Source organism: Alnus glutinosa, chromosome 1 (assembly GCF_958979055.1).
Source record: "Alnus glutinosa chromosome 1, dhAlnGlut1.1, whole genome shotgun sequence".
NCBI classification, from domain to species: Eukaryota; Viridiplantae; Streptophyta; class Magnoliopsida; order Fagales; family Betulaceae; genus Alnus; species Alnus glutinosa.
The window spans coordinates 49,280,557-49,299,627 of record NC_084886.1 but is presented as its reverse complement, the minus strand read 5'-3'; the positions used below and the strand labels follow the sequence as shown (position 1 = coordinate 49,299,627).

The following is a 19,071-nucleotide window of genomic DNA, read 5'->3' as shown; positions in this document are numbered from 1 at the left end:
ACAATTCCAAATCAGGCCGTTTTTTGCCGCTCAACGTTCTTGCGCAAATTTGGCAATGGCCGTCAGCGGAATCTTGTGGTGGGTGGGGCTGAACAGGTGGCGAGTTTAAAATTGATTGGGCTCTTTAAAAGGGAAAATATTGAGTGTTTTTCATGCTTAATGTATTTTAATCTTTTAGCAATGTATCAACTCTTTATTAAATGCCGTAAAATATCATTTTTTTCAATTCAACTTTATAGAAAAGATTCTCATTTGAGGTATGCTAATCCTTGGTTCGGCCCCTTCGGTAGGTACATTTTGACCATTTGTGTAGATGGAATGTGTGGGTCCAATGAGTGTCAGAGTTGATTTACAATTCAAAATTAGCAGGGGAAAAAAAAAAGGCACTTGATTAATTACGAAACTATTGACCAATGGTCCTATACAACCCAAAACTGATTGTATTGGACCAATTAGTCAATGAATGGTCCAATACTAGGAATCTTAGGGCAAACGGTTTTTAGGGTAATTTTTTACATTTTTGAAAAAAAAATATATTAGCAAATAATTTAAATGTTGCTTATGGTTTGACTGCTAATAGATTTAGGGTGGATTTGAAATTGTAATTTTGTAAATAAAAAGTACAATTTTAAACCATATCGCATAACATAAATTTGTGGAAATGGTGTTTTTAAAAATTACGATTTGAAAATACAGAAAATCTACTTTTTCAAAACGCAGGTATTGTGATTTTTTTTAAAACGCAAAATTTTAAAGTTTAATTTACTATTTTAAAGACTAAATTGAGATTTTACCAAACGCTTAACTGAGTTTTTTAATTTTTTTTTTTTGAAATTGCACATTTTAAAACCATAAACCCAAACGGACCTTTAGAGCTCGTTTGAAATTGCGTTGAAAATTATAGCTTTTGTTTATTGAAAGAGCTTAAAAAACTTAAAGAAACTTTTTTTTTTTTAAAAAAAAAAAGGTAAAAGAAACTCTTTTTCAAATTTTTCCCAAAACGATGTCTTGAGATTTTTTAGGACAAAAAAGTTTAAAAAGTAATAATTTTTAATTTTTTTTAATCTTTTTAAGGTTAAATAACCTTTTAATATTTGAGTTTTGACAATTTTAAATTTTTATATCTGAATTTCAATTCATATCACATATGGTACTTGAGTTTTGAAAAAAGACGGACTTGGTACCTCCATCTATTTTTCCGTCTAATATTTAACAGTCTGCCATGTGTCAATCGCACTATATAAAAAATAAATAATAAAATAATAAAATATTTTAAAAAGAAGAAGAAGAAGAAGAAGAGGGGTGGTTGAGCCACTCCCTTGGCAGGTCTGGGGTGGCCGAATGGGGGTTTGACCATCCCATGGCAAAAAAAAAAAAAAAAGACGGGCTTTGGCCCTTGGGGTGACCGAACAACTCTTTTTTTTTTTTTTTTTTTTTTTTTTTTTCTTTTTCTTTTTCTTTTTCTGCTATAGGGGGGCCAAACCACCCCTCTTTTTTTTGTTTTAATTTTATTTAATTTTTAAAGATTTTTTTATATTGTGTCACATGTCAACCCTCATGGGTAAACACGTGGCAAACCGTTAAATATTAGACAAAAAAATAGACGGAAGTACTTAGTTGGTTTTTTTCCAAAACCTAAGTACCGTCTGCAATACGAATTGAAACTCAAGTACCAAAAAATAAAGTTGTCAAAACTCCAATACTGAAAGGGCATTTAACCCAATAATAATAATAAAAAAAAAAAAAAACTTATTTTTCAAATTTTTCCTAAAACGACGTCTTGGGATTTTTTAGGTCAAAAATTTCAAAAAAAAAAAAAATTTTAAAGTTTTTTAAAAAGAATAAAAAAAAACATCTTTTTCAAATTTTTCCCAAAACGATGTCTTGAGATTATTATTACAATAGTCGTGTCCTGATCATCACCACGTCTTCGGTATTTATAGACCCCGACCCGGGCAGTGAAAAGTTGAAAACGGAGAGATTCGTGTTGAAGTTTCCGTGCTACGGGCCGGCCCCACGCAATTGACAATTACAAAAATATTAGAAATTAGAGGGTAGGTGGTGAAAATTCAAATTTGATGTTCGATCAAATAATTGACGTAGATTTTTTTTTTTTTTTTTTTAGATTCAAATTCTATTGTTAGTTGTTCGAATTTGACGAAATATAAAAGCTATCAACTTTTACAAATGATTTTTCACATTTATACATAACTTGATTTTTCCTTTTCTTCTTCCTTTGATGGAGTTATGCAAAATTTTATAGGTTATGCTAATAAGCCGCTAAGGAGTACGGATATATATATATATATATATATATATATATATATATATATATATATATATATATATATATATATATATATATATATATATATATATATATATATTAATATGTAAAAATTAATAATAATTTAAAGAGGGATAAAGAAAATAAAGGAAACACATATTTTAGGTGGTTCGGCCTATAACCTACATTCACACTTCAAAGCCTTTTCTTTGCCTACATATTTTATTGATTCATTTGATTGTAGACAAGACTCTCTTTATAGAGAAATACTCTAAACATTACAAGTCTTTTCTAGTTCTATATTAACAACAATAAATCTAATATTTATTAATTTGTAACTCTTGTCTCTTGAGTGCTTATAACCCTTGTGAACTTGTCTCTTGAGTTTTTGTAACTCTTGTCTCAATATATACTTTTTGCTTAAAGAATATTAAAAAAATAAAAAATACATATACTCTTTCAAATCACATTAATTATTTTTTATTTTTATTGAAAACACACCCAGCATTGATATGTTTGGCTAGTGAGTGAACATAACAGAATAGTGAATAAAATTTTTTTGAGTTAGTAAAAAATAATAGATGTGATATAAAGTAAAAAGAATTTATATAGAAAAGTGAAAAAATTTTATTTTGTAGTGAATTTTTTTTTTACTAAGGATTTTTTTTATTTGAATAGTAATAAAGAAATTATTGATGTGATATAAAAAGTGAAAATATTTTAATATTGATTGTTTTTAAAAAATGTGAAAATAAAATAAAATATTTTTATTTAACTTATACCAAACAAGGCCCCTAGTTTTCTTCTCTCTTTACCTACCTTCGTAGTTCGAACGCCTGATGTGACCAACAAATTGGCACGAGGAAGAGGAAGTTTGCTTTGCTAGATAGCCTTATTATATATATATTGCTGGGACTGAAAAGGCTACGACAAGAAAAAAAAATTAATATAATAAGAAATGAAAGAAAGGAAAAAAAAGAAAAGAAAGTATTTCAATTTTTACAAAAAAAAAAACTTTAATATGTTGCTTAATTCATTCTTTTTGTATTTGGGCAAAACCTAGGACTAGTTGCATTACTCATTTTTATTTATAATCCAATTTAGTAATTATTATACTGAATATAACTCGTATATGTTTATGTAAACAAATTAAATATCTAACGGATCATGTGTTACAATAAATTGATATTGGCTACCAGCCTACCATCATCTTTATAACAAGGGTTAAATACGTTTTTGGTCCTTGAGTTTTGAAAACTTTATTTTTTAATACCCAAGTTTCAATTCCCATCACATATGGTACATTTGTTTTGAAAAAAAAAATCAAATTAGTACTTCAGTCAAATTTTAATTTTAAAAACTAACTGCCCGCCAGGTGTCAATCCTTGAAGGTTGACACGTGTTTTAGTATAAAATTTTTTTAAAAAATTAATTAAAATATTAAAAACTTAAAAAAAAATATGCCCACTTGACCGGTCTGGTGTGGCCGAACCTCCTTCCCCCCACCCCCAAATGGCAAGAAAAACAAAAAAATGGTCAAAGGGTTTTGGCCCATGGGGGTGGTTCGGCCACCCCCAAGGGCCAAAACCCATAAAAAAATAATAAAAAAAAAAAATTGAGGGTTGGCCCATAACCACCCCCAAGGACCGAACCACCCCTTGACCAATTTTTTTTTCTCTGCCGTGGGGTGGCCGAACCACCCCCACCCCAGACCGGTCAAGGTGGCTACCACCATGGGGGTGGCCGCTCTTCTTTTCTTTTCTTTTCTTTTCTTTTCTTTTTTTTTTTTTTTTTAATTTTTTTAAGTTTTTAATACTTTTTTAATTAATTTTTAAAGATTTTTTTTTATTTTTATATATTAAAACACGTGTCAACCCTCAGGGGTTGACACCTGGCGAGCCGTTAGTTATTAGACAGAAAACTTGACTAAGGTACTAATTTGATTTTTTTCCAAATCGTAGGTACCATCTGTAATGTAAATTGAAACTCATGGATTAAAAACGTATTTAACCCTTACAATAAAGATAAAGAGTTTTTATTATAGAGAGAAAATTCAAAAGATATAGAGCCACCGACTGACCTCTAGATCTTTAAGCTATGTTTACATAAATCGGCATCATGCTTCCAAAAATGTAAAATGTATGTTATTACATTTACCGCTCTCAAACTAGCTATCATCTAATTTGCAACGTTCTCCTCAATTTATATTGTTAACGATTAACATGTAAAATGTATGTTATACCCCATAAAATTAATGAAACTATAACTATGCCTTCAGATTATAAAAAGAAAATTTGTCGCTTTTTTTTTTTTTTTTTTAAATGAAATGATATTTTAGTTATTTTTGATACATCTGTTAGGATTTTACAAAAAATTTAAGTGAAGGGGAAATAAAAAGACTTGATAAATTGATGATAAATGACACACATACTGACAAGTGTACGTAGGCTAAATCTAAAATCTAATGATGATATTTACCTTTTCTCTTTCTTTCTTTCTCTCTCTTTTTTTATTTTTTTTTATTTTTTTTATTTTTTTTTAATTTTGGGTCAAGTTACAGTGAACATAAAGATTTCCTAAAAGGACTATATAAATACAAAGCCAGAAACTAACCTGGAAGCTACTACCAAACAAATACAAGGATTATAGGATAACAATAAAGAACTCTATTTACAATAAAGTTCACTAAAAAACTAAGAGATGAGAGATCTAAGCTAAAAAGCCATAAAAAGAGCAATCCATTAACATCCATTAGGTAGATTGCGAGAACTAACATATAAAAAAAGAAAAAGAAAACATGATAATAATAAAAATCAACAACAAAGGTCTGGTCAGGGGAGGGGATTGGGATGGGGTGCCGCTAACAAGAAAACTGTCAGACCCGCCTAAGGGCGCTGCTAACTGAGGTGGGGGGAAGGTGGGGGCTGGGGAGGCGCGTAGCCGCCATGTGCCAGAATTGTGCCTGGCGGGAGACTCAGAGGAGTCTGGCGAACCCAGTGGTGAGGCCTGTGTTGTGAAATGATGGAGATGGAAGCGTAGATCTAAATCTAAAGATTTTAACTTTACAACCCTCTAAAAAATCGCACAGAACACAGTGGAAAAATGAGAATACCGATGAGCTCAGTGTTGAAAGGGAAGAGAAACCTCAGAAGAGGCGGTGGATACAAAAAGAGGGGGGAGGGGAGCTCCCATGGCCGAAAACAAGTGAGAATTCTAGAGAGAAGACGGAACTTCTCGATCTCTCTAAACTCTTTAGGCTTCCAGTGTTTTCGAGGAAGTGAGTATCATTTTTTTAAATTGATAGGTTATATTAGGGGTGTACAAGCGGAGCAGTTATTAATTGCTAATAGTCGGTAATCACTAATAACCACTAACCGGATAACAGGAAAATTGAAAAACCGAAAATAGCTGTAACCAAAAAATCGGATAACTGGGTACTCCAATTGTAGTTACTAGTTTATATATATATATTCTTGCAGATTGAGCCAAATGACAAGACATATTTCTCCCTAATTTAACGGGTATGTGACTGCAGAGAAATATTTCAGTGTTTTGATGCTATGGAATGAGGTTAAACGAAAATTTCCAACTGATGGGCAGAAGGGGATAAGATGTGATCACAACTTGGTTGATGCATTCCTCTATGCTATGGTTAATTAGGGAGAGGCTTCTTTGATGTAGTGTCGTAGTGATGTAAGCAGTGGAGAAAAGTCATGAGATGAAATTAAATCTTTCTGGATCCATAAGAAGCGGAGATTCAAGCAAGCATTTATGGAGACCCATAAAAAGCTCAAAGTGACATAATTGATGAGGAACTTTAGAAAAATAGAAGCACTTATTACTTTGAAGAATTGGGCTGGTCTGAATGCATGAACTTCGAATTTGAATCCTCCCCATTTGAAATGGAGAGGATTCTTTTCATTAGTTATAAAGTAAAAACTTAATTATTCTTTCACATTTTTCACATTTTATAACAATGTGAAAAGAAAATTATACTTTTACTTTATACCTAAATAAAGAGAATCTCACTGCCATTTGTTCCTTAGTAACCAATTTTATGTGGAATTTTTGGCATTGGATATTGGAATTTTTTTTTTTTAAAAAAAAAAAAATCAACTATTGATAAAGATCAATTTTTAATAACTAGAGAACTGACAGTTGGTAATAAATGCAACCCGTTTACCAGTTACAGTTGCGATTATTTAAAAGAAAATAACTGAAAACTCCAATTGCGATTGTTGTTATAATTATAAGAAAATAACCGTAATTATAACCGATTTCACACTTCGAAGTTATACTACACATTTTTGTAATCTCAGGGACATGGATTGTATTTGTAGGAGGTAATTATTAAGTGTAGTTAACCCATTATTGTTGTTGTTGTTATTTTATTTTATTTTTTTTAAAAAAATATATATATTAGTAAATTATTATTATTATTATTATTTTATCATGTGTCAAAAAGAATGAGATAGTCTGATACGCATACTATAGTACACATGAACCTAGACACTAGTAGATAGATCGATGACCGAACTATAATAATAAAAGGTCTGAGCCGCCATGACGTGGAGGGTGGTGGTCGAAGAGAGAGAATGTAGAGAAAAGGCGCATGAGCTCACTGTGCGGCGAATTACAAGGAGAGAGATGGAGGTCTTGGTTTCCTGTATCATTATTCATCATTGAGGTTGAAAAATGTGGGCGATGGTTGTTGGGTTCTTGTAGTATAAAAGACAGCATCGATCTTGAAGCAAACACATTCACCTCCCATTGGCCACTAAGTTCACTTGGAGACCAATCATGGATGTCTGGCTCATCATCCTCGCATCTCTCTTTGCATGTTTTTCCATTAAAATCCTCTTCACTCTTCTCTTTTCCTCCAAAACCACCAAAAAGAATGAACCAGCTGTTAAAGGGGAGCTCCCACCAGGACCCCCACCTCTTCCCATCATCGGACACCTTCATTTACTTCCCAAATCAAACATTGAACTCAGATCCCTCATCTTCAACCTCTCCCAAAAGTATGGCCCTATTTTGACACTCCGCGTTGGATCTAAGCCCGTAATTTTCGTTACCTCTTACCCCATCGCCCATCAAGCGCTTGTTAAAAACAGCGCCATCTTTGCAAACCGTCCCCCAATCGTCCCTGTCAGCTATGTTCTCAGTAACAAGCGCAAAGATATTGGCGGATCCCCCTATGGCCTAACTTGGCGTCTCCTTCGTCGTAACCTCATGTCTGAAGCTCTCCACCCTACTGGGGTCAAATCTTACTCTTTCGCCCGTAAGCGAACCTTGGAAACAATGGTTAATAGCTTCAAGCAATGTTCCCAGCACGAGGCCGTCCGTCTCTTTGAGCGTCTCCACCAGGCCGTGTTTTCCTTGTTCATTCTTATGACCTATGGCGACATCGGTGAGGATGCACTCAAAGAAGTTGAACACATTCAATATACTTTTCTTGTCAGTTACGCTGAGTTCAGTGTGTTCGCTTCTTGGCCGAGACTCGGGAAGCTTATCTATAGAAATAAATGGAAAAGATACACAGATTTCTTAAGGCGTCAATACGACATCCTTATGCCTTATATTAGAGCCCGACAGAAGTTGAAGCAGGAGAAGGGCAAAGAAGTCGACTTGGTAACATACACAGATACCTTACTGGATTTGGAAATTTCCGAGGGGGCCAGTAACCAAGGTAAGCTTGTCGACGCCGATGTGCTGAGCTTGAGCTCAGAGTTTATCAACGCCGGCGCCGACACAACCGCAACGATGTTCCACTGGATCATGGCATATTTAGTGAAATACCCACGTGTTCAGGCCAAACTCTTTGCTGAAATCAGCCAAGTTGTGGAACAAGGAGCGGAAGAGGTCAAGGAGGAGGACTTGCAGAGGATCCCATATTTGAAAGCGGTGATCCTAGAATGTCTCAGAATGCACCCTCCAAATGCTTCGTTAGTACCACACACAAACACAGAAGATATGGAATTATGTGGCTACAACATCCCCAAAAATACCACGGTGCTTATCGGGACATCAATAATAGGGCGCGACCCAACTGTGTGGGAGAATCCTACGGAGTTTAGGCCAGAAAGGATGATGGGGAGCAGTGATGATAATAGTGGAGAAGATGTGGCTGATGTGTCGTCGTATAAGATGCTGCCCTTTGGTGCCGGGAGGAGGATGTGTCCCGGTTACAAATATGGGACGCTTATTTTGGAGTACTTTATTGCAAATCTGGTTTGGAATTTTGAGTGGAAGGCGGTGGATGATGTTGATCTAACGGAGAAGGAGGAGTTCTTGATAGTTATGAAGAATCCCGTCCGTGCCAAGGTTATCCCAAGAATCAAATAGAGTGCATGCACGTAGTCATGCATGTATTCTGAGTGCATATGAATAAGAACCTTAGTTACCGTAGTGCCCTCGGGGATGACATTCTACGTAGTACGTACAATGTTTGTAAGTGGGCAAGTCCAGCGTTGGGCTTAAATGGTATTAATGATCTCTAATAATGTCTTTAGTTTATTAAAAGCACTCTTTTTTGTGATGACAAAGGATAATAAAACTAATGCACTTTTTATGGTTGTTTTACCAATCTTTTCTTTCACATATCCGAATCGGATGACGATTGAATAGCTAACATATTGCTGTTTAGTGTCCTAATCAAGACAATATATATAGCCTAATTAAATGCCTTTCGAAAATTTACATTTTTGGTTAACCTCCTCAGAATCTCAGGCGGCAAAGCCTGATATTTATTACGAAAAATTTCACTTATAATTCTTGATTTTTTATCATTTTTGTAATTAAGTATTTAAACTTTAAAAAGTGTCAATTTATAATATCCTCACCTTTTAATTTATTTCAATTTCAAGCCTCCATTAGAATTTTTCATTAAATCCTATTAAAATTTTCAAAATATAGACCTCTGTTTTTTTATTTATTTATTTTTTATATTATATATATATTTCAAAGATATATTCATGCATGCGTATTTTTGTAAATTTTGACCAACATTGCAATATCTTTTTTTTTTTCCTTAAAAAAAAAATAAAATATTTTGAGAATTTTGACAGGATTTTACGAAAAATTCGAACAGATGGTTGAATTTGAAATATGAATACCTTAGATTCACCTATGACCAACATCTAAATCTTTGCAATATCTTTCTCTTCTTTTTTTTTTTTTCTTAAAAAAAAAAGAGAGGTATTTTAAGAATTTTGACAAGATTTTACGAACAATTCGAATAGAAAGTTGAAATTCAAATATGAATACCCTAGATTCCCCTATGACCATGCTACCAAATATGAGATCCTTAGCCCATAATATATATCACCTTAATTTCAAACTAAGTACATATTTCTTTTCTAAATTATGGTGAATATGCATGTTTTGAAATGTCAGAGTCTGCTTTGAACAAAATGAAAAGAAGTAGCCCAGGGAAGGATGACGGATCTAAGGGGGCCGGGGCCGGCATGGTCATGGCTACCCCTCAATTCTATAAAAAAAATAATTAAAAAAAAAAGGTAAAAAAAAAATTACAAGGTAAAAAAATAAAATTTAGCCTACTAGTCTCTGCTAACAATTTTTTTAGACCTTTTACCTATGATCATAAGAGCTACTGGCTTCGTCCCTTAGTAACATGTATAGTTATGATGACAAGAGTAATCTTAAAAATTACATTTTTATTTTATAAATATTTCTCAATGCTAATGTGACACAATCAACTAACAATTGGATTAATCATTATTAAAAAAAAGAAAGAAAGAGTAATGACATATTCCACATTTTTATCTTATAACCATTACACAAAACTAAGTGGTAGTTCCAATTAATCATTGATGTCTTTTTAACCGTTGATCGAGTCCTATAAAATCTTGTCGGTCTCAGGCGAAGAACGAGCCATATGCCGTGCAAAATATCCTGCTAGAATCGCCGAGAAAAGAACCAAGATGAACCTCGTGGCACACATTTTCTTTGATAAGCCTGGAAGAAAACCTTCGTGGGTTTTTCGGCAATCAGAGAGACAGAGATCGGGTTGAAGCTTCTTACATAAACTTGGTGGTTTTCGACAAAGGAGATCGAATGAAAACAAAGACAACGAAAAGAATCAAAAGAGTTTTTTTTTTTTTTTTTAAAAGGATGAAAAGCCTTTGGTTAATGAGCCATGAGTTGTGCACAACTGTAGTGTAAGAGACATTTCTATTGGTTAATATATAAGGCTATATGTATAGGGTTTAAAAAGCTCTCTAACCGTCCTAAACCACTAATCCCTAACAAGCGGTTGGTCGGTTATTGAGTTTTGTTAATTCAATCGATAAGCAAATTAGGTTTTAGCCAATAATCATTAACTATAATCAACCTTTCAGTACCGTTAAGTATCCATATATAAAATGTATTGTTGGTTATAGTTGTTAGAAGCTTCTAAAAGCTTTATTGACTTGGTAATCCTATGGACTAATGGTTTACAATGTAAATGTAGGCTACCAACCCACCCCTACTAAGTACTAAGTGCCCCTCTTTTTTTCTTTTTCAGAGGCCAGTGACCACCAAGTTATGTGCTACCAGCAGCCCTACATAATCTTGGAGTGGCTACTCCTGTGTAGGGGTGTACAATACTACAATTGATTGTGGTTATTTCCTTATAACCGCAACCACAATACTCGATTATTTCTATTTAAATAACCACAACCGCAAATTCATAACAGCAAGTTTGCAACCGGTACCAGTTACGGTTGTCACTAATAACCGAATAACCGGTTTTCATACGTTGTTGATTTTTTATTTATTTATTTTTTTAATCCAATATCCGATGCCTAAAATTCCACATAAAATTGGTTGCTAAGCATAAGCTCAAAATGACAACATAAACAATTGGCACTGTTGAAGTTCATGCATTCAGACCAGCCCAATTTTTAAAATAAATAAGTGCTTCTATTTTTTATTTTTTATTTTAAATTAAGTTCCTCGTCAATTTTGTCACTTTGAGCTTTATGGGTCTCCATAGATGCTTTCTTGTACCTCCACTTATCCACAAAGATTTAATTCCATCTCCTGACTTTTCTCCACTGCTTACATCAGTACTACGACACTACATCAAAGAAGCCTCCCTTAAAAATTAGACTTTTTTTTCTTTATAAAAAGCAAGACAAAGGGGAAGTAATTGAAAACTTGTACGCAAAGTTAATGTTCTTTTCCCAAAGTGCATTAGAGTAGTGTTGATATTTTAAAGATTAGTTTGGATCAACTGTAAACCCAGTACTAAATAAACATGTTTTAGAGCTAGCGTGTATTAATTTATCGTAATGAGCTTTAAAATAAATCTACAAATTTAATACAGCCTAAACCCATTAATCAATTTAATAAAGAATTGTGCGATTTTCCCAAAACTACCCATGAAAGTCTCTCATAGAGGCCAATTTAATAAAAAAAAAAATCGAGGGTGCGTACGTAAATAACGGATTATATAATAGTCTTTTTCAAAAAAGAAATAAAGATTATATAATAGTCGTGTATTCAACAGCCTCTAATCTATGGCCCCCCAAAAAAAACATAGGATGAAAAGAAATTCAGCCTCTCTATGACGAACGCCTTTATAGACCCGCGCGCTTACGTGTAGACCATTCACACATCTCGACTGACCAAATATTTTTATTTTAATTACTCTTTTTTTTTTTTTCAAAGTAATTACATCTTGCTCAACATTTTAACTATTTCTTTTTTATTTTTCCATTTAAAATATTCTGTCTTTATTTAAATTTCCTATTCTCAAAAAAGTGAGAATCATACTGAATTTTTTCTGTCAATATAAATTATAGATTGTTGATTTTCTCAACAAATCTTTAATCGATCATTTTTGTTGAGTCGGATATGAAGATTTTTTTTTTTTTTTTTTTTTTTTTTTTTTATTACTTGGCTAAGTCAATGTGAATTCTCTTACGTGCCGGCAAAAAGAGATAGTTTCCATGCTACAGGCCGGCCCCACGCAGTCAACATAGATTTCAAATTAGAGGTAGGTGGTGGAAATTCAAATTTGATGTTCAATTAATTGACGTAGATTTTGCAAATTCAAACATGATATACAGTGAAATATTTTGTAGTTTTTGAATGACTTGGACGAAATATAAAAAAGAAAAAAAGAAATGCTATTCACTTTGCTTCTTCTTTTCTTTTCTTTTCTTTTTTTTTTTTTTTTTTTTTTTTTTTTTTTTTTTTTGAGTTATACAGATTTTTATAAGTTAGGCTAATAAGCCGCAAAGGAGTACTAAGGATCCCTTTTTTGCCTTTTCTTTTTTCTTTTTTTCCTTGTTGACAAGGTAATGATATATTTTTACTATCGGTTTTATTTATTTATTTATTTTATCATACTCTTTCATATAAAGTGTTGGATCGGAACAAGTGATTCATATTAAGACATAGAGAGTAATACTAGACTACCAGTATTCAGAGCTTGTTTGGTAACTTATTCATAAAATTTTCATTTTTATTTTACTTCTCCCAAAAATATCAAATCAAAAACATTCTTACTTTTTTACACTTTTTACATCACATCAATAATTTTTTATTATTATTCAACCAAAAAAACCCACTACAAAACAAAACTTTTTCACTTTTCTATAAAACATTCTCAAATTTTATATCACATCAATCATTTCTTACTACTATTCAAATAAATATTCCAATTCACAATCACTTACCAAACAAGAAGATTTTCTTATAAGTATGTTATGATGTAACCGTAAATTATATACTGAAATTTAGCCGCACTCCTGTAGACGCATGGTCATTATTGAACCATGTAATTATGTGTCTTGATTTTCTCTTACTCTCTCTTTTCGTTTCCATATTATTCATCATTATTGTGCTTGGTAACAACATAAATAATATAGGAAAAAGTACACACTTATTCAAATTAATTAATACTCAACTTTTAACGTCTCTCGAATTTCGACGGTTGACGAGTAAAATGTATATTATACAACATAAATTTTTTGAAACTCAACTATATATTGATAGGTTACATTAAAAAAAATAAAAATAAAATAAAAATTGTAAGTTATGAGACATTGTAATTTGAGAGGTAATTTGTGAGAGCCAGAGACAGAGCAAAGGAGGGACTAGTAGCAGTCATCTCCCCTTCCTGATATCAAAATTAATCAAGAGATTGATGTCGTTTTTTTGTAACTTCAATAATAATACTACTCGCAATAGCGCGAATCATTATAAGATAATGTCTATATTGAAGATGTCGATCATAAGAGATTTGTTGGTTGTATTTATTAAGCCTCAATAAAATCAATTCTAATTTATCCCTATAAAATGATGTTTTTGTGATTTTTATTTTTTTAAACTAACAACTGAAATTAAGTGCTAGAAAATAAATTAGAGTTCAATTAAATGAATTGGAAAATAAGGAATTGATTTCACCACTAACCTTGTAACAATGGCTATCATATTAATATGAGACATCCATTCTAGGCATGATATTACTTGTGTGTTGTTGTCAATCACACAACAAAGTGTCAAGAAAATATCATCATCAACAAATAAGTATAACCCACCTTTGACTAGCACGGATTGTCTACCTAAGCATGAATTATCAAATTTATTAACTTAGTTACACCCAAACAATGATTAAGTGTAGCTCATCTTAGGATAAGTACAAATTATCTACCTAAATTATACTAACCTAAGGTGTAGCATGACTTGCCTATCCTAGGCATGAACTATTAAAACCTCTTGTTGCATGTTCAAATAATATCATTGCATAACCATTACATTTATCATCTTTTGAATAATAAATATAATTTGAGTACAATCAAAATAAAAAAGTTTTCTCATAGACAAAATAAACATTTCATCATGATTGCATTTAACATTAAAACCAATTACAAAATTGCAATCCTCATAGTTATATAATCATCAATGTCCAAAATAAAAATCCCAAAGAAAACACACAATTAAACCATTGATACTTGGCAGGGACGGAGCCAGAAAGTATTTTGAGCAGGGGCCAAGGCATTTTTGAATAATAATAAAAAAAACTAAACAAAAGTAATTATAGAAAATAAGGGTTTCATAATACATCAAATTTAATCCAAAACACCTATCAAAATGGAACCCGCCGTTTTTTTAAATCCCGAAAATCATCTATGATTGAATCTATGCTAATTGTTGCAGCAATTTCTCTTTCAATGTACACCATTAAAGAATCCGTCATAAACTCGTCTTCAATTTTGTTGCGAAGCCTAGTTTTGACAATATTTATGGCTGAAAATGCTCGTTTTGTAGTTGCGGTAGAAACGGGAAGAGTAACCACAAGTACAATAACTCGAAAAACAAGTTGGTAGATAGCTGATTTTCCGGTACTAACCAACCATTGGCACAATTCAGAAATATTTGACAATGCTTGAAAACTCGAATGTAGGACTACATTATGCTTATAATGGTTAAGTTATATTTCCAACTGTTCCTTTTCAAGATCAGTAAAATCTTGCGGATAAAACTTGTTTACCAACTGACAAATATCATCAATTCTAAAAGATTCACGTGCAGCTCGAGGATCAAGAGCTGAGCTGAGAATAAGCAACTCCACTGCATGCTCACTAAATCGGCGATTTAATTCTTGCAATTGAGAATCTATAGAGGCGCAAAAAATATCCACTCGATAATGTTGCTCGATTGTAAAGTCGGCTTGTTGATGGCGAGCTCGACCTCGCCTCTCAACATAACGGGCATTCATATCTAGGATATCTATACTGCGTTTCTCGCAAAATGACTTCACATTGGTAAGTAAATCATCCCATTTATCATCTCTATATTGTTGGATATATGCTTTAGTAGATGAAACAAGATTCATGGCACTTAAAATGTCTTGAGATTTTGATTGCAATTCTTGACATAGATGATCAGTAATCTGCATCGTTTCTTTCATGAGATGCAAGATGAAAACAAATTCAAATGAAGTCATTACTTGATAAACTGAATCTGCTTCTGCTCGTTGGGAAGAAGTAGTTCTCACATCAATGATTTTAAGAATAACTTCACAAACTGGACTAAAAATTTTGATCAAGCTAGAAACTGATCTCAAGTGAGAACTCCAACGAGTATCTCCAGCCCGTTGTAAAGTATTAATTTGATTAAGTCCCCTTCCACTCTCAATCTCATTAATTTCAATCAGGTAAGCAATTTCAGCAGTTTGAGAAATTCGCAATTCTTCAAATCGATTGCATGAGGCACAAACAATATTGACAATAGAATTCAAATTAGTAAAAAATTGATGAACAAGAATAACTTCTTTTGATGCCGCTACTAATGTCAATTGCAAACGATGTGCGAAACAATGAATGTAGTAGGCATATGAACAATCATTTGAAATCAAAGCTTGCAACCCATTCCACTCACCTCGCATGTTGCTTGCGCCGTCATATCCTTGCCCTCGAATATTTTCAATGGCTAATTTATGTTGAGACAATACAAAATATATACCCTTTTGTAGGGTTAGTGCCGCAGTATTAGCGACATGAACAAGCCCAAAAAAACGTTCCCGCACAAAACCATCTTTGTCGACAAATCTTAAAACTATAGCCATTTGCTATTTCATTGACTCATCACGAGCTTCATCAACCATTATGCAAAACTTTGCATTACCAATTTCTTTGCGAATTGCTTCCTTCACTCTGGTTGAAAAAATATGTAAAATTTCTTTTTGTATCATTGGTGATGTATAAGAGGCATTTTTTGGAGCTTTAGCTATCACTTCAGCAATCTGTTCATTATATGAAACCATTAAATTCAATATTTCAAGAAAATTTCCATGATTCGTTGAATCCAAACTTTCATCCCGACCTCTAAAAGCAACACCTTGAAATGCAAGCACTCGAACAACATCAATCGAGGCTTTTAACTGCAGTCGATTGTTTGCAATTTGTTCGGAAGTGAAATTTTCAAACACATTTTGTATATGTTGAGATTGGTTCTTCAAGTCTTCGTATGACCTCTCAGCAATTCTGTGAAATGAATTAGGATATTTTCCTATATGATTGAGAAAAGCACAATTTTTTCCATCTCTAACTTTCTTCCAATTCTTGAATCCATCTATAGTGAAAACACGTTGCGTAGGATGTCCAGATGGCTTATTAAAGAGAAAGCATGGTAGACAAAATGCTGCATCTGTTTCGCGCGAATATTCAAGCCATGAAGGAAATAGATTGAACCACGAAGGTTGAAAGCTACGAGATGATTTCGATATCCGGATTTTGGGTAGTCTGAGTGGATAAATTGGTACGGACCAGCTTTAATGTAAGCTCGTCGAATTTCATCACGTTGATTAACATTATACTCCCATATCTGACGACGTAATCCAGGATCAAACTCCAATGAACTAATATCAAATTCATTGATGTCAACTCTTCGAGATTTTTTAGAAGAATTTTCAGAAATTACGATATCAGAAGTTGGCGAAGATGCATCACCAACATTGGCATTTGAACTTTGTGTATTTTTTCTTTTGAAAAAGTCAAATATTGTATTTGGCTTTCCCATTATCTACAAATAAATTTACATGGTTATATTAGAGTCTTTAGAAAAGCAATAAAAAATATTTGTAAGATAGCAATTAACAAACTCAAATAAAAAACAAATTGAGTACAATAGTTTTTACGTGTTAAATTCTCTAATTAATTGTTTAGACTTATCAACTATAATAACCAATATTCTCAATATTTAATAACCATAATATACAAATTATAATACCATTTATATTAGGAATTGAGCTTAGAAAACTAACCTCAAAAAGTGCAACTTGCGTATAGTGGTTTCGCACTACTTCTGTGTTGCGAATTAATTATTGTTCTGTGTCGTAAAAATCAAATTAAATCAACAATTTCCAAAATCAAAATTTTATAATATTGTAAAGTAAAAACTAATAATAATAATAATAATAAAATCGTCAACGAGGCATTCAATAATCACTAAACAAACTATTTAAGCTATTTAATAATTCTCACCCTTACCAATTTTTCATTTTAATTAACCTATTAACTTTACTTGGACTACTTTTTTGATCCCTAACTTTAAACATTATTATAATTTATCAATAACACAAAGTAATCTCACAAATGACACAAATAATCAGTCTCACTCTCACTGTTCTCAACTTCTCATGGTAAAAGTAGCGGTTTTGAATTTTTGGTTTCTCCTAATTCTCTTATTGTGGATGTGAGATTTAAATTTTTTTGGGTAAATAAATTGTTTGAGCAATGCAAACATTTGTCCTAATTCTCCTAATTTTTTGACTTGCTCAGTTGCTTGTCCTGTCGTCCATCGATGCAGATGGAAAAAAATTGAAAAGACAAATACAAATTATGCATGACCCTTTTTTTTTTTTTTAAACATAAATTATATTTGTACATCAATACATGTGACTTGCTGTTGTCCATCCGTTCACTGTAGTAGATGGAGAAAAGTTGAAAAGGCAAACACAAATTATTATTATACAATTACATTTTTTGTTTGACTTCCTTGCCTTTTCCTGACCTCTTCTTTTTCTTTTTTTGAGTTATCCTGACTTCTTCTCTTTCTTTAGTCTAGAGACTCTAGACTCTTCTAAATAGACTAAACAGTAAACTCTTCTTGTCTTCCTCTTCAACGTTAAGTTTTCTTTCTTCTTTTTTTCAGTTCTTCACGGTTTCACCATATATGACTGGAAAAAATGATTTTTTTTTTTAGGGATTTCAGATTTGAGAACTTACAAAGCAATATTGTACTGGCTGGGCGATGGGTCTGTTGGCTCCGTGACTTTGTCAGTCCGTCCCTGAAATTTTCGGTGCAGTGATCGGTCGAATGGTCGCTTCTTATGTAGGAGAAAGATGGTGAATCTAGAAGTGGTGATAGGCGAATTTGGTGGGTGTGGGTCGGCTAACAAAACTGTTAGGATCTGGAGGAGAGGGGTGGAGAAGACTAGAAGAGGTATTCTTGTTTGATGTTTCAGTTTTTTTTTATTTATTAAATAATAAATATTTTTGTTTTAAGTTGTTTGGTTTGGCTGTGTTGGAATTTGGAAGGGCACCAACGCCCTGTTAAGTGCTTGACAGCGCTGTTGATGTCTATAGCAATTTAGCAAATTTGTGGATTGTAGACTTGTAGTGGGTTTCTTTTTAGGTTTATTTGGTTAAGTCAAAAAAATTTAATTGGGTAAGGGCCAACAAAATTTGTTGAGTAGGGGCCAATGGGCTAGAATTTTTTTTTTTTTTTTTTTACAATTTTATTTTTCATCTGTATAAATTTTATTTTTCAAAAAATTGGGGGGGGGGGGGGGGGGGGGGGGGGGGGGGCATGGCCCCTGCCGCCCCCCCCCCCCCTCCTCCGTCTCTGATACTTGGATAGGGTTTATCAAAAACCTTATGGAGAGCTTATCCACGCATGGAGGTCCTTTGATCCGTTGGAGTTAAAGCCCCGTCCATCCACGCTGCTGTCCACCGAAAATCTGGAGATAAAATGGTACCGAAACTCCCTTCAAATTTCTTAAACATTTGAGATTATCAAATTGTTAAATCATAATCATGCTTTACATCTAACGGTTCACAATGTGCCAACTGTCCACATGAAACAAATGTTATCAATAAATGCTTAAGCATTTATTTCACGTGAACAGTTGGCACATTGTGAACCGTTAGATATAAAGCATGGCTATTGGCTAGTGTAATAACCCTGATCCCCTTTTGAGGATAGAATGGTAATTTTCTCTTAATTAAGAAACTAGGTAATAGTATGTTTGACTAAGCAACGAGAAT

At 32.9% G+C, this 19,071-nt stretch overlaps 2 protein-coding genes and 1 long non-coding RNA gene across 3 annotated transcripts; 2 read left to right on the top strand and 1 right to left on the bottom strand.

Annotated features, from left to right (window-relative positions):
- The first annotated feature begins 7,034 nt into the window (after positions 1–7,034).
- LOC133855837 (cytochrome P450 89A2-like) lies at positions 7,035–8,873 on the top strand. The gene has a single exon (XM_062291448.1). It carries the CDS (start codon positions 7,088–7,090, stop codon positions 8,630–8,632), a length of 1,545 nt encoding a protein of 514 aa, XP_062147432.1. The 5' UTR covers positions 7,035–7,087; the 3' UTR covers positions 8,633–8,873.
- Positions 8,874–14,732: 5,859 nt separating this feature from the next.
- Positions 14,733–15,869, bottom strand: LOC133861213 (uncharacterized). Its single transcript, XM_062296946.1, has 2 exons — positions 15,683–15,869; positions 14,733–15,493 (listed from the first exon to the last, which is right to left on the bottom strand). Exons 1-2 carry the CDS (start codon positions 15,867–15,869, stop codon positions 14,733–14,735), a joined length of 948 nt encoding a protein of 315 aa, XP_062152930.1.
- A 1,985-nt stretch (positions 15,870–17,854) lies between these two features.
- LOC133862887 (uncharacterized) lies at positions 17,855–18,315 on the top strand. The gene is made up of 2 exons (XR_009899332.1): positions 17,855–17,928; positions 18,017–18,315. It is a non-coding gene; the product is annotated as an uncharacterized LOC133862887 (long non-coding RNA).
- The last annotated feature ends 756 nt before the right edge of the window (positions 18,316–19,071 follow it).